General features: G+C 39.8%; 1 protein-coding gene across 7 annotated transcripts in view; it reads right to left on the reverse strand.

The window, feature by feature from the left end:
- SPAG16 (sperm associated antigen 16) overlaps positions 1-27,675 on the reverse strand; it is a 395,938-nt gene that overhangs the window by 183,341 nt on the left and 184,922 nt on the right. For all 7 annotated transcript variants that reach the window (XM_038182154.2, XM_038182153.2, XM_038182152.2 and 4 more), the window contains one exon: positions 3,869-4,012. In XM_038182154.2, the coding sequence (XP_038038082.2) occupies positions 3,869-4,012 (144 nt within the window). The remainder of the gene's footprint in view (positions 1-3,868; positions 4,013-27,675) is intronic.

The raw sequence follows: 27,675 nt of genomic DNA on the forward strand, positions 1-27,675 counted from the left end.
TCCTTACTGAAAGATGCCATTAATGGCACTCCATAATTTCAAAGGTGATCGATCAGGAAACCACCTCAGCCTCTCTGCAGGGTTTCCGTGTGCAGGAGCCCCTGTTGTGCAGGTGCATCCAGCAGCCCCCCAACCTGCAGAGGCAGCCCTGGGCTGCGTGGCACATGCTGCAGGCCATAGCCAGCAACTGCTGACCCAGCTAGGGCAGCCTGTTACCTCTGAACAACTGGTCCAGGCTATCCCCAAATCATGCCCACCCCTCCTTCCTGTCAACAGCTTCCCTGCTGAATTCTGCCTCCCTCTGACAGAAATTCGCTGTATTCCACAGACTTGAAGGTTTGCATGAAAAGGGCTACAAACATTTTAGATTAGTTGACCTGATAAATATTTCTATTAAGGACACTAATACTGGCACGTGCACTGAGCACAGGATTGTACTGTTCACTGGCACTTTACAGGACATGAACAAATAGCTCTGCTGTTCTTCAGCCATCCAGGAAGGTTACTAATGAAGACGGATAAATCCAGCACGTGCCCTGAAATACCTCAGTGCAAGTAGACTCTGGTTCTTACAGATGCAGCATGAACATCCTCAGCTTACTTTGGAAACTCCCAGAAGATGCAGATTTAGTCTATTATTCCATTTTTTCAGGCCACCTGTTATCCACAGGTGGACTGCGCAGCTCTCCTCCAGCCACCCAGATTTCTGACATGAAGCTCACATGGACAGCAGTCACTCAGGCTCCCTCACTCCTTCATACATATAAAAGCTAAGCTGGAAAACATTCCTAAATTTTTCAGCAGTGACAGGCTCTTGCAACAGCTAGCTTATCTGCACTGTACTGTTCAGCCAGACTGGAGTAAAAAAGCGTGTTTGTTTTTGAAGCCTGACCAGTTGTCACCTAAGCTTCAAAAAGGATGCGCTGTTCTCCTCCCTCCATCCAGCTGCTGCACTCTGTAGACGATGGGACCTGTTTGAAGTTTTGCTTTTATTTAAAAAGCTCAAGGCAAAATTCTGCTCTCAGATCTGCAGAAAGCATCACAGCTGAGGTGTTCTGCTCTCCTCGCATGCACAGAGCTAGTTTGTTCCCCTTCATCTAGTGTCCTGGGAGCCGCTGCCATGTGAGGAGAACTCATGGGAGACCGAAGAGCAGGGGGCACACTGTAAAAAATGATCTGGCACACAGATCCCACAAGACTCAGGAGCTTTGGCACATCATGGACTCTCATCTACCCACTGTGGTCGTATGTGAAGGCAAAAACTGTTTTTAATGAAAAATTGGCATGGAATGACGCTTCCCAGAGTGCCTGGGAAGCACTTTGTCAGCGAGGGGCAAAATGAGACTCATCCAACCCAACAACCTTGCAGAAATTCAGTGGCTTCATTGCACTGGAGGATGTGGTTGTGCCTCAGTACCAGGAAGAATTCAAATGAAAATCCTCGTAGCTGCTGCCTATTAATCAGAGAGTAAAGTCGACAGCCTAAAAGAAACTTTTCCTCTTATATTGCACACAGCTAAGTTCCTACTACCAATCCACAATCTCTCACAGCTCTTGGAGAAGGTAAGGGTGTATGAACCTAACAGCACCCAAAGCTTGAAGGTTACAGACCTTCGTATCTACCAGGCTTTAGCTCGACCTCTATTTACAGTGGTGCTACAAACACAAGCATGAGAAGATCCTTGCTTGATTAGAATGTAAATATGGACTTGCTTGAGTAAAAATGGACTTTTAAGTCCCTTGTATGTTCAGAAGCACCAGTTAAATTCACATCGTAGGTCAAGCTCTGTTTCTCCTCAAGTTATTAGCACACACAACCTCAGTAAGTGAATTATTCTGATGTCTTCCAAAGACGGCCTGAAAATGGCCCTAATTGTGTGTGCGCCTGCAGACAGAATATTTCTCAGACCAAAAATGGAGATTGCTCTAAACCTGATTTTATAAACAGAGAAAATAAAAGAGGTGAAATGAGCTAACAGAGGGCAACAAGGAAAGAATGCAGAAGTGCAGAAGTTTAATCCAGATTTCTGGATCACAATTTAATAGCCCAGCCACACAAATATTTTTCTTTTCAACTTTTGAATATCCTTTTAAATCAGAAATAAATCTAGACACTATCTACATTTGATTGTGGAAAACTTCTGTGAAAACTTTCCATTTCTATTTCATTATTTTCACGTCTGGAATACCTGATGTACGGGGGGGGGGGGGGGTAGAAGAAATTATGATTAAATGTATTCTGTCACATTATATATATTTTTTCTCCAGTAACAGAAGACAATATTGTAAAAGCACTACTTTTGAATCACTCCAGAGCATCCAGCAGGAGTCAATTTATACTGCAAGTGAATAATGATGTACCTCAACTCATTTTAATTTCAATAATTGAATGAGAAATAGGAAAGCCTATTGAAAGGACTGTATTCTGGTCAAAGACTAATGAGAAAATAGTTTTGAGTCTCTGAGTCAGCGGGTGTCATGGTAACAATGCATTATCGAAATCTGATTAGTATGCCCAGCAGCTTTATAAATGATAACATGCTCTTCTAATTGTATTTCCCTTTCTTTCCCTATGATACATTTTATATTCATAACAGGTAAGAGGCAAGGCAGCATTCTGTTTATCCGAAAGTTAGGCTTAGGATGCCCAGCACGGTCACAAACTCGGTGCAACCTCTATTCCTGAGGTACAACTTAGTAAGAGAAAAAAATCCTACTGTCTTAAAACAAGAAGACAGGACTTCTCTTCCCATGTCTATTATATGCATTTTTTTAAACTACATATCAGTCTTTTCTTTCAAATATATGGAATTGTTTCTGAGGACAGACATGTGAGAAAGAGAATCAAGCAGTCAAGCAGTAGCACCTTAAGAAAAAGCCTATGTTTCACAGGAGAAAAAGATGCAAGCAAAGAGTAAGTGCTGATGTTCTATCCCAAAAAGCACTATTCTGGGTTCTTGAGGCTTTGAACAGAGGGATTTTGTTGTGTTTAGAGCATCGCATGCTTGTTAACTCGTGTTTGTTAACTCATTACAATATCGCAAATTAGGAGGAACTATGCAATTAAACAGTTTTCCTTCTCGTGAAGGAAAGAGCTAACATAGATTTATGAAATAAATACAATGAAAACACAAGGTTAGAGGTTTAATCATGCTCTTTTTATAAGTGAACCACAGGTGAGCAGCCTGGCAGACCTTTATCATATTAACAGTAAAGAGCTCTATTACAACTGCAGCCTCGCAAATTTGAGGCAAAATCATTTCAATCTACAGAAGCTCAGTCTTAAAAAACAGAAGTCTTTTCTGAGAGTAAAATGGCATTCTATTTTTCATCAAATTGACCAAGAAATCTACTTTATATTTAGCCTATTTCTGTGACCCTTGTAACCTAAATATTTACTTCTCATTTTAAATATTCACTTTCATTTATTAATTCAGCTTCAAATCTGTATAAAGAGAAAGGAGGAAAGCTCATATTCTCTAGATAAACTTGAATACATCTAGTCACATGGCAATACTCGATACAAGAAATCAGCTTTTCTTTATTATTAATAACAGAGCTGTGTTTGTTATGGTGCATGAACATGGAGAATATGAATACAGCTAGACCTAAAAAGCTTATTACTCCTTGTTACGTGCACTGGCACGTGGACAAAGTTTAAGACGTACAAAATACTAAAAGCAATCAATCTTAAGTCAACACACTGAAAGCCAGAGGAACATTTATCTACATGTTTGGAAATTCAGCAGAGAGCGCAGGGTTATACTGAGAATAGAAAGTCATCAGAGCAGGCCAGTGAGCAAAGAAAGAGCAAACAAGCACTCCCCAGAAGGGATTAGCACTAGTTCAGGGGACTGTTTGCACTAACCTTGGATGGAAGCAGCAGCCCGAAAGCCAATCAGTGTGACCTTCACCTGTCATGATGATGTTCCCATCAGGTAAAGCCCACATTTTCCAGAGGCGGTCATCGCTGCCGGTGACTACAACATCTCTTTGGGGATGTACAGCCAGGCTACAAGACAAAAGAGAGGCTGATTATATCCAGCACCAGTTTCATTTCTGTAACATCCAAAGATGACTGATTCTGGATGGACCAAACAAGCAGCAATGTTTTCTATCTTCTCAAGAATTTAAAATACATGCTATGCAGATGAGTTTCTGCTACTACTGAAGAAAACAGCAAAACGTGACTGACGTCTGTGAAACCAGAAACGTTTCCACATCCTCTTGAGGTTCCAGTTGCTTAAAACACTCAAATATGTTTCTAAAAGCTTTCTTCGAATGTTTTCACAAAAAAAAAAAAAAAAAAAAGGGTAACATACAAACAAGCACAACCAGCCTGAACCCACTATTTCCCACGCTCAAAAGAACTTCAAAAAGTATCGGCTCATCAGCCTGCTGCTGGTGGTTTAAGGAAAGAAGGACAAAAGGATTCAGGGTTTTTTTCCATTGTGCCCATAGGTCTGAAGTCTTCTACCACTGGGAAATTACTCAAATGATAATGACAGCCCAGTAGCTACAGTCTTTGCCATTACTTTAGCACCTATTCACTGAGACTAGGCTATGGTCAGAAAATCCATTTCAACTCTACACTCAAAACGTGTTACATGTTTTCATTTTGTATTATATAGCACACTGGGACATAATGGAAATCACACACTTATCACATCCCTATACTGAAAACTCACTTTATTTTTGATTTGGCAACTGCAGCACAGCCTGAAATGGATCTAGGGAAGAAAATAAATCTGTTGGAAAGATAACAAGCGCCTATTTCATATGGATTTGGTTATTTGATTTAAATTATTGAAATGCTTTACCATTTGTTGAACATCAAAAAGTGTCTAGGAGCTGACTTAAGTCGCAAGATTATTTAAATAGACTTAATCTGGAGTTCAGGATCAAAATGCAGTGAAGGGGAGACAAATCATAGTCTGTGTGTGCACCCATTTCAGTTGTGCATCAGAGCTGACAGTTTGCAGAGAAAAACACTTATTAAAACAGAATCAGAGTAGAGAGAGAAGATGCCAAGCAGCCAAATGGGAAGAAAAGAGAGGTCATTAAAGGCACACAACTACTCTATTATAAAAATCTCGTTTTTAACAGCAGCTTTCTCCTACACTCTAAATATTTCATAAAATTCCTAAACCACAACTGGAGCTTCTACTATATGGGGAAAACATCATTCCCTATGTCAAATTCATGCTAAAAACATATTTATGTCAACTGGATTTTAAGCAGAAAACACATCTGCTCCTGCAGTTCAAGGCACAGTCCGGGAAGATTCCTGCAGATTTAACAGTTGGACTCATCTGTTCAACCAAGGAACCCAAGTTTTATGCATTCTCTAATTTCTGAGAGAAGAAAAACATGTTTGCTGTCTTGGCCTAAATAAGAGAAACTCCCTCTGCATTTACAGGGAGAAAAGAGAAGGAAGGTATGTTGTTATTTAAATTATTCAGAGATGCAACTGTATCATTCAGATTGGCCACAACACATAAGTAGGAGGGAGCAGAGGTAAAAGGAGAGAATTAAAAGCTGAAAGAAGGCGTGCCAGTGGCCTGCAGATTCCTGGAGAAGAAGAACTTGGCCAGGATCCCTCTGCAAACCTCTGACACATCAAAAACCCAATATTATACTGCTGCTTTCTGCAGCAAACAGGTAGCATTGTTATTTGGAGGAGTGCCAAAAAGGAAATCCTGCATTACAGACAAATGAGTGGAATGAGTATAAAGATGAACCTGTCAGGGCTACACACCCGCTTCCCCCAGCCTCTAGAGCATCAAGGCAGGCAGGGTTAAGCAGGACCTTCCTCACTGGCATGCACACAGCAGTGCACCAGCATCAGATGCATCTACTTAAGTTTTTCTCTTGATCTGTTTGAGATACTCCAGATCCCAAAAGCTCCATCTCTGAACCTCCAGTTCTTCCCTTCAGATATTTCTGCTGATAGTTGAGCACATGCTTGGAGTGAAGACTTTGTCAGTTCTCCCTCTTACAGTCTAAATACTTGCTTTCACATTTCCCAAAGATGTGCTAAATAACTTGAATTAAATCACTCTCAGTCCACATAACCTCTCACTCTAGCTTCAAAGAAAAGTAGATCTGCCAGCTTCCTCCAGATCCTGACTTGCTTTCTGGATAGTCCTCACCTACCAGCATGGCTGCAGCTGCCTCAGCTCCTAGGAACATTTTTCCTGTCCTTAACCCTCCCAACATATTCCCAGTCCAGCTTGCGAGATGTCCGAACTTCCTCGGTGACTAGAGGTTTCTAGAGAGCTTAGAGACAATCCATCAAGTATATTTCATATGGAAGAAACATTTTTGCCATCAGAACAAAGCCCACAAGAATACATTTGGAGAATTCTCTGTTAATTGCAGAGCTCTTGTAAAATGTTGCTGTACAACATTTTATTCCTCCATGCCATTTTTATAGGCACACGCTGAACACTAATTAACAGCAAGCTTGTGACATAACCACTGCTGAGCTGCTTCTGAGAAAGGGAAACCCATTCATCCAAAGAGACTTCTATATGCAACATTAATTAGGCACCCTTGTCTTCATTTCTGGCAATCCAGCATTGTATAGATTTTTGCTTCATCTCTGCTCAGAGGGTCTAATTATTTCCAGCACAGAAGACTTTGGGTAGATTGGAATGAAAATCAATAATGGAACATGTGTGATAGAAGCATCAGTTTTCTCCTCCTCAGGGATGGAAGTGGGATCAGAGAAGACTCAGCCAAGAAAAAAACAACTCCCAAAGATTTGCTGCTGTTGAGTATATAAATACCCGTGTTTACACAACTCATTCTGGCATTATAAGCCATTCTCATCTCTTCAGCACTTGCCCTGGTAGATATATAGTGCTCCCAGTAATTTGCTTTCAAAGCAATCATTGATTATTCTAATTTATTTTGACTGAACCATAAATAAAAATATGGTATCTTCAGATGCAAAATACTGTCAGTCTCAGCATGTACTACATTGGATCGCTACATACATATAAAATTGACCTTCAGGTTAAAAAGTGTTAAATCCAAAGCTGTCTGTGTAACCTTAACTGTGCATTTGTTTTAATACAAGCACTAACTACACTGCACTGAGGCAGGGGAGATTCCAGCTAGATGTGAAGGAAAGCTTTCTGGCACTAAGGGTTCTGCAGCACAGGAACAGAGAGCCATCATTAGCTCATTCCTAAAGCTCTCAAAACACCCACCTCATATTACCCAGGCAGAACAGGCTGGCTGGTGTCTAGAGTTCCCTTCAATTCCTACAGCAGCAGCGATCCTACTGAGCCCCAGTTTGTTCAATGCACAAAGCAGTGCTCCTATGTGAAGAAAGGCTATCATCAACACAATGAAAGCATCTACTCAAACCACTCCTAAGAAATAACAGCAGTTAACCCCAATTGCACAGATGCAGGACACCAAGGTCTAAAAATAAGACAACTATTATTTCAAAATAATTTTAGGGGCTAGAAAATCTAATATATATATATATATATATATATATATATATATATATATATATAATTATTATATATATTACCATTATTATAATCATATTATATAATTATAATATATTATATATAATGTATATAATATATTGTTATAATTATATATTATTATTATATTATATATTATAAATATATATATAGATATATTTATAAATACACTAAATACTCAGCCTCCTTAGTGCAGTAGTTTCCTAGTGGTCTCCAATGACTGCAGGAGTAGCAGAAGTCCAGAACTTTAAACCTAACCCAAATGGTCTCAAAATCAGGCACTCTGAGAATGAAGAGTGCAAAACAGATGATTAACTTAATACTCTTCAGTGACTTACATAGCCTCATGCAATTACTCTGTAGCAGAAATAAGGACAAAATCCATTTTTCTATGGTTTCATGTATAGGAGTTATACAGAAAAGTCTGTTCTCAATATAGACATCAATTAGCTGCCAAATTATAATACAGCATTGCACAGAATATCACTTGCACTAAGGAATTTTTAGAACCTCATGATTTGATCAAATTTATTGCATTCCCAGATTCTGGCAAAAACGATTGTTGGTAATGCCAATAGCTGCTTTCATACCAGAAAGCTCTTCCGCAACATTTCCGCAACAAAATGTGAGAACAGTAGAGCTCCAAGATTAAAAATAAATAGATAAATAAATAAATAAATAAAATCATGGTCTCAGAAACATTTTAGCTAATGCTTTCTTACACAGAAATTCAGCCCTACTGAGATAGCTAGCACAGAAAATTTCAGTCAGAGTAGTTTCACTCTGGTGAAGTTATAAATGGCAGACAAGTCAGTCTTGTAATGGAAACTTAGGAAACTGTAGATATTTCTCCCTCCAACATTAAGCTTTCTAGGCATGTTGGAATAGAAAAGCAGAGCAGACTTTGAAATGAGGAATATCACAGGCACTGAATTGGAGAGGAGGGCTATTCATTAAGGTCTCAGAGCAAATGAGCATGTACCTAAATATTAGGTACTGTCTTACTGCAATCAGAGATACTGCTCATATGCATATACTCAATTATATTGCTGGATTATGTCCTAAAATCTAAAGAATTTGTAAAAGCTGAAATGTGATTTTAGTCTCCATTTTGCTAGAACCTAGCTAACACTGAAACCTAAAAGCAAATCCATCCGTTAATGAACACAGATGTGCAGACTGCACCATGTAACTGCATTGCATTTTTCTACCTTCTGCATTCACAACAGCTTTTAAGGGAGGAAAAAAAAATAAAAATACACAGGGATGTGATTATGCCCCATATGCATGTGGAGGATCCTGAGGTGAGGCTCCCTCATCTCTCCTGTCTCACTGAGGATCTCACTGTAGCCACGGGCTATCTCTAAAGTTATGACAAATAAAGAGGTAGAACACCACACAAGAGTTTAAAATCATTAGAAAGACTCATTATTACCTCACAAAAGAACAAAAGGCCACGGCTGGCAGTCATTTTCTCTCTCTTTACGAACGCTGTGAAGAGAGAGTAACAGGAAACGGGACACCGTTGATCCCTCTCTCAAAGGCCTTTCTGCATACCTTTTGTCGCTCTGCATAACAGTGGAGCAGAGCTAATGGAAAACACCAAAAACAGCCCTCCCGGTGGAGATCTAATCAAAATCCGGCCCCTGATGTCAGATTTGTCCAGGCTGTAAAAGGCGAGCGCTGGCCTGTGGAGAGCCTGCACCAGAGGACTGTCCCTGACAGGAATGGCGGCCTGTGGAAAATGGCGGGAACGCGGGGGATCGCTGAGCCCTGACCGCATCCCCTGCCTGCAGGAGGGCACGAGGGACTGCTGGGCAGGGGGATGAGGCTGGGGTCCTCCCTGTCTTCATCACATTTAAGGTTTTTCAGCCTATTTTCTCCTCCTGCCCAGCTGAGCAAGCGAGGAGCAGCTGGGCAGGCATCTGGCCCTTTGCCAGGGTTATGGCACCAGACACACCACAAAATCCAGATCAATCATTAGGCCAGTTACACTTGACCCTAATGTGTCTTCTTTGAACCACATCTCACTAATAGAGTTATTTCTACCACCTTTTCATCTTGGCTTGAGTTACCTGGTCTCACCTGCCAGCGTACTTGAGCAATAATTATAACCCTGACATTTAATTCAGGGGTTTATTATGCAAAGGTGGCATAACTGAAAAGCTCTGCATTTCTGCTTGAGGTCTTAAAATATGCCTCTTCATGATCAAATGGAAGAGGGAAGGATGCAAAAAAAGAAAATAAGAGCAACAACAAAGGATAAAGCACAAACCATACAGAGAACATAAATAGGGGAATATACCCATAGCACATGTTTCATTTATGTAAATAGTTGCCTGGAAGTCAGTGGCACATCTCACACAGCCATGCTTAAAAATCTCATTCCCATCTAGTAAAGATCCTGGCTGCTTCCCAAGCTCCTATGACTCAGGATTTGGGAAGGAGAAAACTTGCTGGGCTCTCACCATACCTAACATTAACCTTCTAGACTGCCCAGCAACTCTTCATATACCTGAGACAGTACTTAGAAAATAGCCACCCAGAAACTTCGATCTGTATCTCTAAAAAGGCTAAGATACTGAATTTAAAATGCTATCTAATTTACTTATTCTATTCACCATGCACATAAAATCTTCAATCTTAGCTGCAAAAATATTTGTTCCTGTGAAGCATAAATTCACGCACTTTCTAACTTGGACAAACCAGCTCTGCTTTGAACAAAAAGCAACTTCAAAAAGTGAACACTCCACACAGCATGCAATGCCTCCATAAATAATTGTACTGAACACATCACTATCACTCTTAGATTTAGACGCGGTTATAGTGATCGATCGATAGAGCCTATTTTGTGATGTCCTGAGTTTGATCACTTTATCCACTGTGTGTGCAATTATCAAAACCCACTAATTTGCATTAGCTCTCTGAGTATTTGTAACCACGTAGGTTTTGCTGCGTTAGATCTGACTATGGACATGCTGGGCCACTCTAAAATCATTTTCTTCTTAACAACAAAGCTTAGCCTTACATCACATCTTAGGAAAATTCAAAACTATCGTGTTGATTTGCATGTGTTTTATTTAGGTCTCAGTCCTTTGAAGATATATGCACATTCTTGAATTATGCACTGCCAGGAGTCCTGATGATTTCACAGCATATTAACTTAAAAACATACATAATCCTTTTCAAGATAGAGTCCTTAATCAGGTCAGAGAAAGAGGATTTTCCTAGAACCTATATGATAACATGTAAATTGTTTATATTGTTACATACTCATGTACTGCAAACCTCAGCAACCCAATGTTAAGCCTTTTATCTAGAATGCTCGTAAATAACAACTGGCATGAATCTAAATCACTTCTTAGAAAATCTTTACTTACTCATTTCTTCCTTTTGCTTACAAGGTTGCTGATAATTACTGGCCAAAAAAAATCACTTAGTCTACAATGTCAGCTGTTAGACACTACAGAAACAGTGTATTTCTAACCTGCCTTAAACCAAAGCAGCAGGCAACTGAGAGATCCCCACCTTACTCCACAGAGAAAGCTGCTGTTTATTTTCAGACTGCAGAATCTGTTTGTTGTTGTTGTTTTATTATTATTTCTATTGTCTTATTGTTCAGATGATGACAAAGCTGGAAATGGCACACTGGCCAGAGATCAAATAGTTTGGGGGTAGTTTGTAAGACTGGGTGCTTTTTAAAAAAGGGAAAAAAAAAAAACAAAAACAACAGCCTACTAATCCATGAGTCACTCCATGCGTTCACAAGCTCTCATTTCTTATTCACTTGAATCAATTTTCCAAGCTGAGTCAACTTACCAGGTACCTGGCATACTTTAAGGAAAAGTAATTAAGACAAAAGAAAAAGAGAGAATGAGAGCAGCAACAAAAAAGTTGATGCAATAAAAATGTTAAAATATTGACGTCTTTGCCTAATGTTTTCACTCTGGAGTATAAGCTGTAGTTCCTTGGCAGGAATGATTTATACTGTGATTCATACTGTCCAGCATATAACTGATCTTTTACGACCCCTTCCTTTATGAAATACGCTGAATTACCTTATTTTAGGGAAAGGCAGTCCCATGTAAGTATAAAATTACAGTATTCAAAATAGCATTGAAGCCAGATTAACCTAGATCTGCACAGTCTTGAAGCCAATTCTGAAAGAGATGGCAGCTCACAGGACAATTCTCTAGTGCAGCTGGGAAGAGGCTATAGATAACCAGGGTTAGATCATGCACCAGCCTTGGCCAAGAAAGAGCCTATATATTTTTACACCACATTGATGACAATGAACCACATCACACACCTAGAAAACAAAGGGAAGGTCCTCCCTTTGCAAACTTTCTCTAACTCAATGCATAATTCTTGCCTATTTTTTGACCTGTGCATTGGGTACTTGGTGGGGTACAGAGATAATAGCTTGTCTTCCTTTGTAATGAAAGACAAACTGCTTTTCTAAAAGGCAATTTTAGCTTGACCAACTTGAAAAGATGCAGATTGCTTTCGCAAAAGCTTCTATCTGTGGCATCGTTTGAATTAGTTTTCATCATTATTGTTAGCAATTCCCAGTCTTCTGTTGCATGGCAGCTTTTTCACAGATGATTAGGAGCAGTGTTGTGGTATATAAGAGTTTGGAATGAATACTACTTGAAACTTGCCAGTTGGTAAATTTTGTTAAATTATCAAGGTTGCTAAAAGAAAATATTTAAAAATATAATTTGCAATTAGAGCATCAAACTGTCAACTCACATTTCTAAATTAATAAGAAACTAATGCATTAACTTTTCAAGGTCACTTTCCTCCTGTGTTTCCTCCTCACATTTCGAGGCAGGGAAGGGTACACTCTGTGCTCTATTTCAGTACCGTAATGCTGAAGAATGCTTCCATCAACAGAATTAATGGAAACTCTTGTGGAAAGAGTTGCATAAATAAACAGTGTCTTCACAGTTAGGACTGTAGTGGCATCCAGAACTACGAAGCAAATTTGATAAATAAAAATCACGCACTTGCTCTGACAACATGTAAATATGTATGAGAAAAAAAAAAAATGGATTTGAGGCTCAGAAAGGATCACTAATTCTCTAGTCTCAGGATCCCTAAGCTGGAGGCTGCAGACCCTTGGTGGCCTGCAGAGCTCTGCCAACTAGCTTGTCTGCCCCAACTGCTGCAACATTTTTCCTACTGAAGGAGGCCATTCAACTTTTCCATGACATTTCAAGATAAAAGTTTTTAAAACTACTTCTTTTACTCTGATCTCCTGAGCAGAATTACAGAAACATAAGCTGAAAGGCAACATCTAGTTGACCCTGTACAATGGACAGATTGCATAGACTCACCCAAGATACATTTATATAAATTCTTGAAAAAGGGGTTCTACATCATGTCTAGGTGTTTTGGGGAGGAGATATTTTTAAAGTATTTCCTCAAATGCAGTGCTTATCTCTCTGAATGCAAATTACATGGATTTCCCTATATTCTTCTCTCATGAATATGGAGAACAATTTCTATCTTCTTTAAATCTTCATGTATCAGACAGTTGTTACTAACATCTTAAATTAAGCAAACTCAATTCTCTAACTCATCCAATTTTCTAAACTTTCTTGAAAGCCATGACCAAACATGGACACAGTATGTCAACCGAGACTTCACTAAACCTAATGTGGCATAATCACCCAACAATGAGGATAGCTCATCCCTCTTCACACATTCCATAATTACATCTCCCAGTTTGCAAAATAAATATGTTGCAGGCTTTGTCAACCGTTTTCTCTTGACAGATATTCCCTGTGTTTTGTGTATGTGAATTCTTTTTCCTGAACATATCATATGGCACTTCACTTTACTGAATTTCATCTTGCTGATTTCAGACCATCTCTCCAATTTGCCAACTTTTTTCTGAATACTGATCTGATGCAGAAAGGTATTCACAACCCCTCACAGCTTGGTGTCATCTGCATATTTTATAAGCTATTCTGTATTCCATCACCCTCATTGCTAATGAAAATGCTAAACAAAACTGATTTCCTAAGCAAATTCTCAGAATGAAACAGACTGTGGAGTTCAACGAAGAAGTTCTTGTGCCCATTCCATTCCATTGGTTTGTACTAAAACTTATCCATTGGAAAGGCACAGAATACATATTTTAAAACCTTAAGTGAAAAAAAAAATTCATAATTTGTCTTGCTAAATTGTGGCAAAAGTTAATTATTTTTTCTTGTCAAACTTGAGAATCTAGTCAGCTTCATTCTTCAGCTGCATGTAATACTGCTTGCTCTATCAAAGAGAGAATACCCATAGCAAAGACTTAAAGAACTCTAGACTTACTGACCGAATGACAATCATTCCTTAAAACTTCTATGGATTAACCTTTACAGAAGGTATCAAGTGAGGTTAAGAATTCCTGAAATGTTTTGCAAGACTTGAACAAATAAATTCTGTTTTAGGAAAATCAAGAGATACTTTTGTTTGCAACAGGTGGGTTTGCTATGAAATTATGTACCATCACTTACAGAAAAATTTACCCTACTGAACAATGCTTTTAGCACCATGTAATTTCTAGAATATTTGGTATGCAATATTTGCCAAATGCCCCTCCTCCTTTTACATCCCCAATTTAAATTCCATCTCCATTTTAAATTCACTGTCCATGCACAACACAGGGGAGAAGACAAAAAGAAAAGCTCTTCATTACTGGAAAGCAACAGAAAAAGACACAGATCCACATTTGTTTAGGAAAACTAGAAAGACTCAAGATTCAAGTTCCCACATGCACAGGGAAATAGAATTTGGGATAGAAGAAATAAGAGACTTGCTCTTTTTGGGACACACACACACAAAAGAAAACCAACCAACAAAAAAAAAAAAATAAAGAAATACTTCAAGTGCTGTCAGTAAACGATTTATTTTTTTTAAAAGAGAAAAATACCTTCATCTATTTCACATTTACCCAGTCCTATAACATCGAAAAATGGGTCAAATTATCCAATGTCTTTGCTATCTATGGTTCATCAGTGCAATATACATATTGAAGAAATGAAATGGAATATGCATGTTCCATGTAAGTGGGCAGGATTCAAATCATATTCTGGTGACCAGAATGTAACACCCAGAAGGCAACCACAATCAAGACTATTGTAATGCCTGGCCTGCTGATACGCTGTAACTCAGGAATAAACCCCAAACATTGCCTTACCAGGATTCTTTCTTCTATTTGTTTGTAGTGCTGGTAGTGGAGGGGCGTCCCAAACTGGATGAAGGAAAAATGTAGTGCAGTGATTAAAACGATGTAGAAAACGACTCTTCTAAGAAGCACCTAACCTGTATCTCTCCCACTGTTGGCTATTCCTCTCCTTCCTAAACCACGATGGTAGCACAGGCCTTTGGAGCAGACTTTGCCTGTGAAGACTGAAGAAAAAAAGCTTTGAGTCTTCATCCTATCACCTGTCACTGGGCTGCCTTTTGCTTTCAACGATGCACTAATTCTTTCTGAACATTTTTTTTTTTTTTTTTAATAGTAAAGTCATTACTCTTGAGACCTCTAGCTTTTTTAGCTAGGGTTGGCTTTCTCGATTTTGTCAGAGTCCTCAGGAAATGCTTTTACACTTCTTCATTACCTGTCAATGTTCCTAGTTCTCATATCCTCTCTGTCTGCAATTCAGTTAATTAAGAAGGTCCAGGCATAGCCAAAGAGCCCTTCTGCTGCCGTACCATTCACAAAAGAATGGCTTGCTCTGAGTAATCCCCCAAAATCTGCCAACAATGGCAGTGTCCCAAGAGATTCTGCCCAACAGTTACCTAACCAAGCCCAAGAATGCTTTCACAAAGTCCAGACTCCTAACACAGTTGCTCTCCTTTCCAGCCTTCTTCTGGATCCTGACTTCTCTTTGCTCACAGTCACTGTGGCCCAGGCTATTGTTTGCAGTCCCATTCACCAACTGAGTTGGCAAGCAGCTGATCAATTAGAGCGTAACCCCTGGTTGGTCTTCCTAGCATTTGATTTAGGAAATTATCATCAATGCAGTCTAGAAACTTCCTGATTGCTGACACAATGTCGTGCTGCCCTCCCCAGCATGACAAGATGCATGGCTGCTTTCCCACCTTTGTCCCGGCCAAATTCCATTTATAAAATTATCCTAATCTTATAGTAACAAGTGCAACATTTTCATTTTGACAGAGACCTGAAAATATTTCATGTGATGAATGTTGACCACGTGTTAAATAATAAATCTTTGTGTCTGAGTCTCCTGATTGCTGCTTCCTTCTCTTCATCTCTCTAGAGGCAAAAACCTGCCTATCAGACCCTGTAAATTCTTAAATTTAAAAGATGCATTAAAGAAGGTTGATGGAAGAGCTCAAAGTCATATAAATGTGTGTGTGTGTGTGTCTGTGTGTATATAAATATATATACACATGTAAAAATTACTGCTGGTAAGCATGAGTGTCTCTGATATATATATAGGAGTCATATAGTCAGGTTGCAAGGTATCACTCATTAATGAGGGAGTTACATGAAAGATGTCTTCATACTGTTAAAAACATGATTCTTTTCAAGACTGACATCCACAAAAACAAACCTCCGAGTATTCAGAGCTGTGAAAGACGGAACTCTTCAATTCAAAGCACATTCAGAATAAAATGCCTTTTCTCAAGTCATATCCAAACGAAAATGATGGGATACCAGATGACAAATTTTCACCTTTCTTAGCATTCTTACTAACTGCTACTATTTGCAGACCCCAGCTGTATGCTCAGAACTGGTTCTAAATCTTATGACAGTCCTAACAACCTAAATCCGCTGTGCCAGGAAGTCAGGCTACTAAACTGCTAGAAGTAACCTCCCCTAACACAGTATATCTATATCACACACTATCAACAACACGTCCTAATCCTCCACGTAACCGTTTAGCTAGCTCCTGTTGTCTGTGGTTAACATCCAAAAGCAAGACTCCTGCAAAGACAGTGTTTATGTAAACTGTGCTGGAAGGCTAAAAACATACAGATGACTAAAATGATTACTTATTTTCAAGAACTGCAATTTTATAGCAATACTTACCTTTAGGGTCGGCATTTATCCTGCTTCCGAATGGCTTTCGATTCACTTCAAACTGGGCTATAATGAAAGATAAAGATCAGTCTCAAAAGACCACCGCTGCTTTCTTCAGCACTCGTTAATGAAAAGGAAAGAATTTGTACTTCTGAAGTACACGATGCAGTCCTGCTTCCGGAGCAGGAAAAAGAGGAAGAAAGTTGCCTGTCGTATTGCTGTGAGACTCCAAGTCATCAATGGAAAGAAACACAGAGTCCATTTATGATTCAATGTACAAAAAGACTTTTTTTTTCTTTTTAAAGTGTTTAGTATCCTATGTCTGAGTCTTAGAAGAGCTAAGAACACATCAATTTCATTTTCACCATGTGGTGTTCCACTGCACATGTATCACACACCTGTTTAGGAGAGAGAAAAACAGATTCCTAATCTCTTGCTTCAGACAAAAGCTAGCCTGCAGAGAGCTAAGGACCTCCTAGAATCTGAACAAACTCTTAAAAAAATAAATAAAAAAGAGTAATTTTTCTGAAATTATTTACACATGTAAAGGGTAGTGTATCATTAAGATGCCACAGGACTATGAATGAGGAGATTTTTCTATTTATTCTTGACACATGACAAGACCTGTAGGAAAACGTTATTATTATGCCATCTATTCTGTGAAAGAATAGTGATGTTTGAGAAAAATACGGATAAATTAGGGCACTGCATCTCATTTGGAAGAATCTCATGTATGTAGTTGCAAGACTTGCTGCTGATGAAGCAAAGGTACGAAGCCCGACCACAAAGAAGAGGTTCCTTTTGAGGGTAAAACATATCTGCATTGCTGCATATTTTTACCAAGAAATTGGCTATTTAGTGAACAGGATCTGGCATGCTACAAGAGAATTACTGCCAACAGCTGCTTCAGAGAATCCTTCTGGGAGAAATATTAGGATAATCATTGATAGCCCGTTCAATCATCGATGAGCCTCTGTATTTTTCAGCTGTACCTATGAGTGACATCTGTATAATATTTCCAGAACAAGGATGCAAGTTTTCTGAAGTACAGACCCCAGTTCCTCCAAACTCTAAATATCAGAAAATTTTGTAAACTAAAAATAATCCTTTTGTACTAACTAAAATCAAGCGACTTTAAACAAAGCCATTTATTGATCAGCAGATCAAGTATCTAGGTCTGTAACACAATCTAATCTTAACATCCCTATAATACCCTCTACATTTGATCAGTATATATAATGCAGATAGATGCCACCTCCTGCCTATTGCAAGTTTAATATTATTTAAGTTTAACAACTGCTAGGGAACATAGGGTGCAAGAGAACTCCGTAGTCTATTTGTCACAGAAAAAAACAAAGCAAAGCAAAATAAAACAAAAAACAAACATCAGTATGGTAATAGTAGAAGTGCAAAATGCTATTTAAAGACTAAAACTGACAATTTTTTTTTACTCCACATAGTAAGAAAACTAATGAGGCACATCTTGGATTAAGTTTAGTTTTATACATCGCAGCAACATATTGTAATAACACTTCTTATGTAAGTACTTTAACATAGATTACTTAAAGATTGCAAAAAGTTCTGCTCTAATGCTAAAAATATAGAAACATATGAATTTAAATGACAATTTATTTAGAAGCTATATGGACTATTAATCTTACCAGTAATTGCTCTGATTTGGCAAAATACTTCAAGTCATATCAACTTTGATTTTAACATTGGTTCATTTTCTTAAATGAAAAGAATTAAAAATCCTTCATGTTTTGGGGGGGGGTTGCTATTTTTCTTTTGTTTTGTTCTGATTTTTAAATAACACTGGACAAAAGCATCAAAAATAAAAGTGATACATTATACTGAATCCACTATATATAAAGCTGTGGTCATCTAAGAGGAGCCTCATCAGTTCCCTTACCATGTGGAATACAGAAGGGAGCAATTTGAATGTGAAAAGCTTGAAATCTCTATCTTGAAACAGCCCCTGCGCAGACAGAAAATCTCCTACAATGGCTACAGAGAGCTGCAAGTAGAGTGCCAGTGAGTAAGTGAGCTACACCAATACTCAATTTCAGCTCATCAAGTAAAGGCGACAGGCACACTGCTCCCTCCCACGTGGCCTGTCACTACTCTGCGATGCACAGCAGAGCAGTTTATGTACAGAGGAGGTTCATCATGCCAGCCGGAGAGATGCTGAACTGCTTTTTCCCCACTCCACACCAAAAACATCAAAAGGAGTATCTACAGCAAGTCCAGTGCCCGGCGCTGCAAAATTCCTTGTGTACCTTGAAAAAATAAGTGATTACAGGATTATAGTAGTGGTCTGTACCACAGAGCCATACCTCTACAGAAATGGGACGTCTGCCTTGTATCATGGCCTTTAATAAGCAGCGTCTATCCTGAAATGGGGTTGTTCCCAGATCAGTTCCAACAAATCCATTGTTTTCCTCCATCAGTGGTCAGTGAGAAGCATGCTTTCAAAGCAAGGAGTGACAGGACCATGCTATCACGAGTGGCTTTGAACATTTTGCTGCTGAGCTCCTTACATACCAATACGTTACACTGCTTTACATCTAACGTGGGCAGACTTCTGCAGTGTTTGTGCTTAAATCCCCGCTGCCAGATCCCAAAACTAACAAAGTCAACAGAAATCCTGTGTACTTTCAACAAGACTTCTACAGACAATTGCTTAAAAGAAAAAAATACCATTAAAGTTCATGTGAATTTGGACTGACTCACTATTTCAGCATGTAGCACTGTGCAAACAGCTACTTAATGTGCCTGACCCTCCCTCTGTAAATGCCACTGCTGGGCTGTGTGTAACTAGCAGCGGTGCAAAAGGGAACAATACCCTATGTCCTATTCCACGAGCTAACTCCACTTACAGTAATAAAATAGGGATTTATAGAAACATCTACTTTAAACTGTTTTTAAAGCTCCTGAAATATATCTGGTCTAGTTTATGTTACCCCTGCAACCTGTACAAATAAATGTATTCAAGCCGTTAAGGCTTTACAAGTAAGAAAACACAAAAGGTAGCTGTACCAAAAGATTTCAGTCTGTTAAACCACACCTAAAATCTCCCTTAAAAATAATAAGTAAATCAGATGTTATGTGTGTACATGGGCACGTAATAGCACAGCTTTATAATTTTCTATTTAAAACCTACTCCCGCACATATAACAAGCTGAATAGAGGAATTTGGGCTTCTTGTACAAATTCAAGGGTTCAAACTGAGAGCAAATTTTGAAGAATAAGACTTACTGAGGGGAAGAAAAAACTGGAGTGTCGTTGATATTTTAAAATATGTCTTTATCCCATATTATGCTTTAACTTCTGATGCTAATGAAGCCAAACACTTAAGTTGCATGCATAACTTTATGTGTACAATTAACTCCACAACACAGAGTTAAACAACAAACTGTGGCAATTTATTCAGGTGTCAGAAGGATTAATTACACCCTTAAACTTAACTACTGCCCTGCGTCCTTCTATCACTTGTGCAGAAGAGACACTGATAGCAACACAACACTGCGCACTTACAAGCCCCTATTCCCAGCTCCCTCATATCCAGTGAGAAGATAGCCCAGTTCTCGCCTGAGCAGTACAGAGTGAAAAATACACTTTATGAACCTAGAAAATAACATGCCTTGCCTTTGTTATTGTATATACATTACCAGAGGTTGCTGCTGCAGCTGGCCTTCATGTTGGTATACGCTTAGGTGGAATATTGAGAACAAGCAACCATGTAATTAGCACATCAAAAATGGTGTTCTTTAATGTAAATGAAGTATTAATTCACTCCTCCATAAGCTCCCTCGCCGTACCTAATGCATATTATTAATTAACCAAGCATGACAAAAAGAAATGCAGAAGAAAAACACTAGAAGAGCACAAATTTCATCAGGAGCAGTGGCTGTGCACCTGGGGCACCGCACACGTACAGGTTCTCCTGCTGTGGTTGCTGTAGGCTGTCATCCTCTTTATTCTGTTCTAAGGACTAAGTTAAGTTCTTCACTTGAAATGCATACCCACCATTGAAGCAAGCCTCTCTGAAATCAGAGAGAAAAAACACAGAAGTTGTTACCGTTAGCATCTGGTCCATCATGTAGGTACTCCCTGCTCTCCCAGGTGACAGCCTTCCTGTTCTGCTTCTACAGGTATCAGTACGTATTCCTAAAAATGTGGACTTCCTGCACGTCACTTCTCTTTCTACTGATGGTGCACATTTCTCCACACACACAATTATTTTATTTTACATGGCCTGAGAGTGAAATTGCCTTGCTGTTTTCAATACACCTTGCCACACAACTTCAGAATTAAAATCTTTTCATATCTACAATGCATGCACGTACTTCATACATTTATTTTTCACCAAGACTCAGCCAGCAACAGAAGACCATCCTTGCTTTTTCCCTTTTCAACCCCCAATCTATGTAGTGACCTAGTTTAGAGGCCCCAAGAACCTCCAGAGAGTTATTATAATACTGAAAACTGGATACCCTGCTGAGACACATCCCTATAAATAGTGCAGCACAGATATCTTTTCCCTTAGGGACTTGCAATTTTAAATGTCATTTCCTTACTTTTGTTTGCAAGAAGAACCATTTTACTCTTTCTGCATCCGTTAGCAGCAAATCAAAAATTTAATTTTTGATGTTTTGAAAAGCCAGCTAGGTTTCTCGTTCTTACAAAATTTTATGCTTGCATGTGTCTTTGAAGACATGCTGGAAACTTCCTTCCTTTTCTATTATACCTGCATCCTTACTGGCAACTATCCACTGAACAGTAGCAGTACACTGGTCATTAAATAAAGAAACTATATTATTTTTTATTCTTTAAATCAAAAGGTCTTTGAGGAAGAATATCATCTGTTGATCACTAGTGTGGATTATAATAAACATTGAGTTAATGGGTTCTTTTTAAAAAACATTGTGTTTATCCCAATAAATAGATTTTAATAATCCTAGCACCCACAAACTGAAGTCCATGAACACCAACAACAGGTGAAAAGCTCCACTACCATCCAGTTGGCTGTACAAGACCACTTTTTAGTGAAAAAATGGAAAAGTTCAGTTTACAAAGAAAACCAATGGCATAAACAGCCCGCTGAAGAAAGAAAGGTGAAAGTTTCTCTCAATTTGGCTAGCTAAGCTTCCAATATGGTTTAGCCAAATATCCTTCCAAAAATTATTTACGCGAGGGAGGTGATGAGTCAAACTCTTCCCCTCAACAAATGTTCCTGTAAAATACCTATCCACTGAGTGTATGGGTACAGTTTCTGCACCTCTACTGAAATCCCATCCTTCAGCCCCTACCTGCCCTGCAGAGCCTGTAGGTGAGCAGTGTGTGAGGCCACCATAAACACGAGCACCCCCCCGGAAGACAAGATCTGTTTTGCCGTTTTGTTCAACCATCCCTGATGCTCAATTACACAACTGTTTCCTTGCCTGATGGATGGAAGTTGTCCTGAGGTTAGATGAATGACATTTCAACTTCCCTGAGCTTCCTCCTCCTCGTGTCTTTCCGAAAAAAGAAACTCCACAAATGAGCACACTGAGCACATCCAGGGGCAGTGGAAAAGTCAGCCAGCACTGGGCTTCCTCTCTGTGCTTACCTCCAACTTTTGCAGCTTCTACACCACACGCGGTACCTACTGCAGAGAGGACAAGCTTATACAAGACATGCAATGAGCAGATGCACTGATTAAAGGCTGGTTGGCTGAAAAGCACCCTTTTAAAGGAAAAAAAAAAAACAACACCCTACACACCCTTTTAAATGAAAAATTAATACCAGTTTTGAGGCTGTGCATTCACCAGCAGCATCCTGTGCTGTACCAAATATCCCTGCCTATTCACAGCAAGGTATAGCTCAGGCTGCTGGAGCTGGCTGAGGGGAAAGGGAGACCTCAGCAGCAGCAGAGCAAGAGAGGGTGGGAGCATGGAGACCCCAGGAGTGCACGTGGGTGGTCAAATGGGGAAAGAAATACTGTATGTGTAGAAAGACGAAGGAACTGGGGATAGAATGGAAGAAGCAGAGGTAGTGACTTTAACCTATACCAAGGCTACAAGGCTGTGAGCTACTGTACTGCAGTATACAAACTTTATATATATGCATTTATATAGAGAGAAGTATAAAACAAATATATTCTAGGAGGAAATAACCAGTTGAAACAGACCGGTAAGGCTCATCTCGAAGCCCCTCTGTTTCTGCAGGTGTTGGGACTCCTCTAAGAGTATGAGGTGGCTCTGCTGGCTCTCCAAAGTCTGTGTCCAAACTCAAATCATTAAATGTAATACAATATGAAACGAAGGTCCCATCACTGGGAAAAGGGAGGACAAGTAAAGAGATTGTAGGAAACTCCTTCTCTGCAGCCCTTTCAGAGGGCCAAACTCCATCAGAGCAATAACCCCACAGTCAGCAATCACCACCTCAGCAATCACCAGATGGCAGAATTTACTCACGAAACCACAAACTACTCCCACACCTTTCGAAAGCAGCCAGGGAGCAGATGAGCAGATGAGTGCACGCGTTGCTCACCTACCACGCTCAGTAGCTTGGGAGATGAGAGAGGCTGGGAAGAAACTAATCAGAGATGCAGCAGTGCTATTCAGATTCGAATGTATTCACCTCTATGAATTCCCGTTGAAATACCTATAGTTCAGTAACTGTTTTCTATTGATGTTCATTTTCTTTTCCTCCCTGAAGGACTCTAGATCATGCTTCCATGGAAAGAGCACGACAGATATATAACACAAAACAACTTGCAAACTCGTTTTGTTTCCTTCTCAGATGTGCAAATAAAGAAATAAAATACCTTAGGTTTTTACCTCGGATTGGTATCAGGAGACAGTGAAAAATTTACTAACTCAGGTTTGCAAGTGAGGTCTCTCCTACTGTCTGCCTTCAAACCATCAAAAATTAAGTGATCAAATGACTGGGGGTGGTGATGGTTGTACAGAAAAGCATCCAGCATAAAGAAATCTATCTGAATAAACAAATACTGCTAGTTCTATCTGTCGTAGTTTATGGATCACGTTTTTCCCATGTCCTAAAGGTTAAGCATGGAAGAAATGCTGGATACACATTTAGACAACTTTTTGTAGCAGGCCCCAAAGGATAACAGCAAAAGCTGTAAAACATCCTTTTCCCCATGAATCTGATGCAGAAGGTGTAGCTACAACATGTACATAGTGATGGGGGGAAGACAAAGTGCAGTTCAAATACAGAATGAAATCTACGTGCAATCAATGTATAAAGGACACGCTGTGACAGATACTTGGGCAGAAAGTCTCTGCAAGATAAGAAATGTGAAAAGGGCATTTTTTCAAATAAACAAAACTGACAATTTTTATGAGGAAGAGCTGGGCCTAACAGAATAAGATTGGCAAACTGGAATCATGTTTTACAGCAATAAACAGGTGATAAATGACCACAGGAGCAAACAACCTCAGAACGAGAGATACAGAGGAGCTCTCCCTCTTGTACTCTGACACTACCTTTATAGTTAATTACTCTGATAAAATTCTATGTTATTTATATATACACATAAGAAATGGTCTGTTCTCCAGCAGCCTTGTATGAATTGAAGCAAACAACTCCCAAAGTGCAGCAGCACGGTTCAGTTTAGTCCACCAACACCAGCAGATTAAACCATCCCACAGACCAGTCCTCCTTTCCTGTTAGCTTCATGCCTGTTCAACATGTCCTCTACAAAAATAAAAGATGAGTTTTACAATATAACCTGTAGCTTAGGTTGCTGGTCACATCATTTTAACGAAAGGACTACTCTTAAATCTGAATTGTTTATGTCAATAAGAAAGAGAAAGAAATGCAAAATTTTGAATTCTGCAAAGGAAGTGTTTTACAGAAAGATGCATTCTGGTGCCTTCCAGCCCTTTAAAGGTCTGTTCGGCATGTTTTCTCCATCGCTTGCTGCTATCTGATACATGATTGCTGACATACTTATGTCACGACAAAGTTCCTGCTGAGACCCTGACACCCAAACACACACTGGTTCAAGGAAACAGTAAGACTGAGTAAGACTGCATGTGACATTCAGGGAGAGTATCCCCTGCAGGCTGAAGATGGGGAAGATGATTGCCTAACTCTTACAGGGTGCAGAAGGCTTTGTGACCACTCAGCACAGTAGCAGCAGAAATCTGCAGGGCAAGAAAACTGATCTGTCACACTGAATCTGGTACACTGGGGAGGTATGAATAGAGAGCATCCTCCTATTTCACACAAATTACAATCAGTGTCTTCTGACCAGCGCTCAGGGGTATCTAGTGTCAGGCTTCTTGCAAGGACCAAAGGCAGGAGGGAACAAGCAGACAGTGTTATCAATTTCTTGTTAATTTGTACATTTCAAAAAAAACAATTCAATTACACGTTGAACATTGGACATTTAACATACAGAAATCGGTGTTTTGTAGCTACTCCACAGTGCCCAGAGCTGTGGGCTGGTGTCCTAAACATTCAATAAATACATAACTCAACCGCTTCGTTTCCAGAAAGCTTACTTCTGAGCTAAACATAGTAATTTTTCATTAATTTCTTCCCCTAGGTTAATAGGAAACAAATTACATTTCAGAAAATATTAATGGAATTTCTCTGCAGTTTTTTTTCTTACACATGTGCACATGCAAATATGCTTAGATATTAGAAAAAATATTTAAGTAGTAAGAGACAATGGACTATATATCCCACTGTGGGCACAGTACTGTGTTGGATAGATTGAAAACATCAAAATAAATCACATCTCTGAAGCTATCTGAAAGGTCTAACAGGCTAGCTGAAACAGTTTGTTCTGTCTTTATCAGAGAAGAATCATTAGAGCAACAAAAGCATCAGATGGTGTCTGGCAGTGATACAGCACAAATGGGTGGGGGACGCAAGTTATAGCAGGGAAGAACAAACGTAACAGGTACAGAAATAAGATCAGGAAGACAAAAGAAATAAGATTTGGGGTGGATCATCTGTAGCAGAATATCACTGACAGTAAATCAGGAAGCCCAGGCAGTATTCACTATCCTACAAGCTTAACAGTACCTGATTGCATGTTAGATGGGATATGGTGCTGTTCTTCCAATCCTGGGATAAAACCACCGAGTCAATGCACCACGTTTCCAAATGAGTTATACGTCGTGATAATACCATTATGTATTTCTCACTTTTTCTATTTTGGTATCTTCACTCTCAATGAGAAAAATATCTAATGATTGCTAAAATTAATAGCAAGACAGACATTTTCAGATGTGCTTTGCGTGCTTTCTTCGCTCTAAAATTTTAAACCTCCTGACATCCATTTCTTGAGCACAAATGACACAGCCAGAAGCAGATCTATTTCAATTGATTCACCCAATTTGCCTCCCAAGGGCAAAACTGCAGATGAAATTTTCCCAGTCTTCGCATCTAATGCTGGTGAGGTTTACAAAAAGATGGTTCCCTGCAATGGATCAGTGGCAGTGGTTCCAGCTGCGGTTCACATGGCCAGCATAAGGAGCCTGCTCCTGACTACGTGAGTCTTCATCAAACACATGGATTTTTGTTTTAGACACCACCCATCTGAAGCAGCCCCTACTTTTCCCTGGTGCCCCAAGAGGCAGCATTCCCTGTAAGGATCCCTCAGGGGCAGCACAGTTCTAAAAATGTGTTTCAGGGATGATCGCATCCCACCTTTTACAGCAATAGAATGCCTTTTGCTCCAAATCTTCAAGTACTAGACAATTCCTAGAAAGATGCCATTACAGGTTCCTATAGACAAAATCCCTACTGTACAAGCAACCACACACTTGCCATTCCTAGCACACGCTCCACACAATAACTTGTTACAAGACTTGGCAGGCGGCTTTGTGCATGTCCCCATGGCCTGCAGCAGCAGAGGGCTTCCACATGCTGCAACAGCTCTTAAAGATGAAGAAGTCACTTTTTAAATTCAGCACTGACCCAGCTTTTTATAGAAGGAGGTGACCAGTTGTTCTGTCTGAGCACACAGCCAGAAGGGTGAGATATGGTCTGGAAAGAAGGGTGGAAAATTACCTGATCTCCCGAGCTCAAGGGATGTGCTCAGCTGTATCAGGCACTGAGTTAGAAGTGGCATTCGGTGGGAATTAGTAATGGGGCCACCGTTATTTACCATCTTTATTCATGACCAGGATGATGGACCTGAATGCACCCTCAGCAAGTTCGCAGCCGACACCAAACGGGTGAGCAGTCGCCATGCTGGTGGGCTTTTCAGAGGGAGCTTGACAGACTGGAAATAGGTGCTGACAGAAATCTCATTAAATTTAACCAAAGCACATGCAAATTCTTACATTTGGGACAAAATCTCCATAAAATACTTCAGGCTAGGTGTTGACTGGCTACCGAGCAGCTGTGCAGAAAAAGCATGGGTTGAAGTCAGGGGGATGGCGAAGTGGTGGCAGACACAAGCTGAACACAGGACAAAAGCTTCTCCTTGTAGTAAAGATGCCAACTGCATACTGTGCTGCATAGGGTGCAGCCAGCAGAATGAGGAAAAGGTCATTTCCCTCTACCTGGCCCTTGCAAGAACATACCTGGAGTGCTGTGCCCTGGAGTGCTGCGCATACTGGAGAGTCTGACAAGCCTGGGTCTGCTTAGGCTTCAAAGGAAAAGCTAAAGGGGGATCATACTGCTTTTATTCAGCCATCCAATGGAGGGTGCACAGAACACGGAACCAGACACTTCAGGTGCACACACGGACAAGATGAGATGCAATGCACACCATTTGCAAAAAGAGAAATGAAGACTAGATCGTAGCGAACAAATTTCACTGTGATGGTGATCAAAGACCAAGGAGGAGCCCAGGGATGCTGGCAATCTGTCTTCATAGATGTTCAGATTTGACCAGATTAAGTCCCTGAACAGACACATCTACGCAGACAACCTCTGAATGACAGACTGGACCACACAATCTCCAAACCCCTGTTTCAATTTAAACAACTCTGTGATTCTAGGAAAACAAGCAATATCTGGAAGTGATGAAGATGGTGGTGAAGAGCCAGCAGATGCATCCCTGGTCATCCATGTGTTCCTTGGAAATGAAAGAAAACAAGGACATGAATAGAGGATGGTGAATGTCCAGATACTCTCCTGACACGCAGGCAG

This window comes from Anas platyrhynchos, chromosome 7, assembly GCF_047663525.1.
Source record: "Anas platyrhynchos isolate ZD024472 breed Pekin duck chromosome 7, IASCAAS_PekinDuck_T2T, whole genome shotgun sequence".
NCBI classification, from domain to species: domain Eukaryota; kingdom Metazoa; phylum Chordata; class Aves; order Anseriformes; family Anatidae; genus Anas; species Anas platyrhynchos.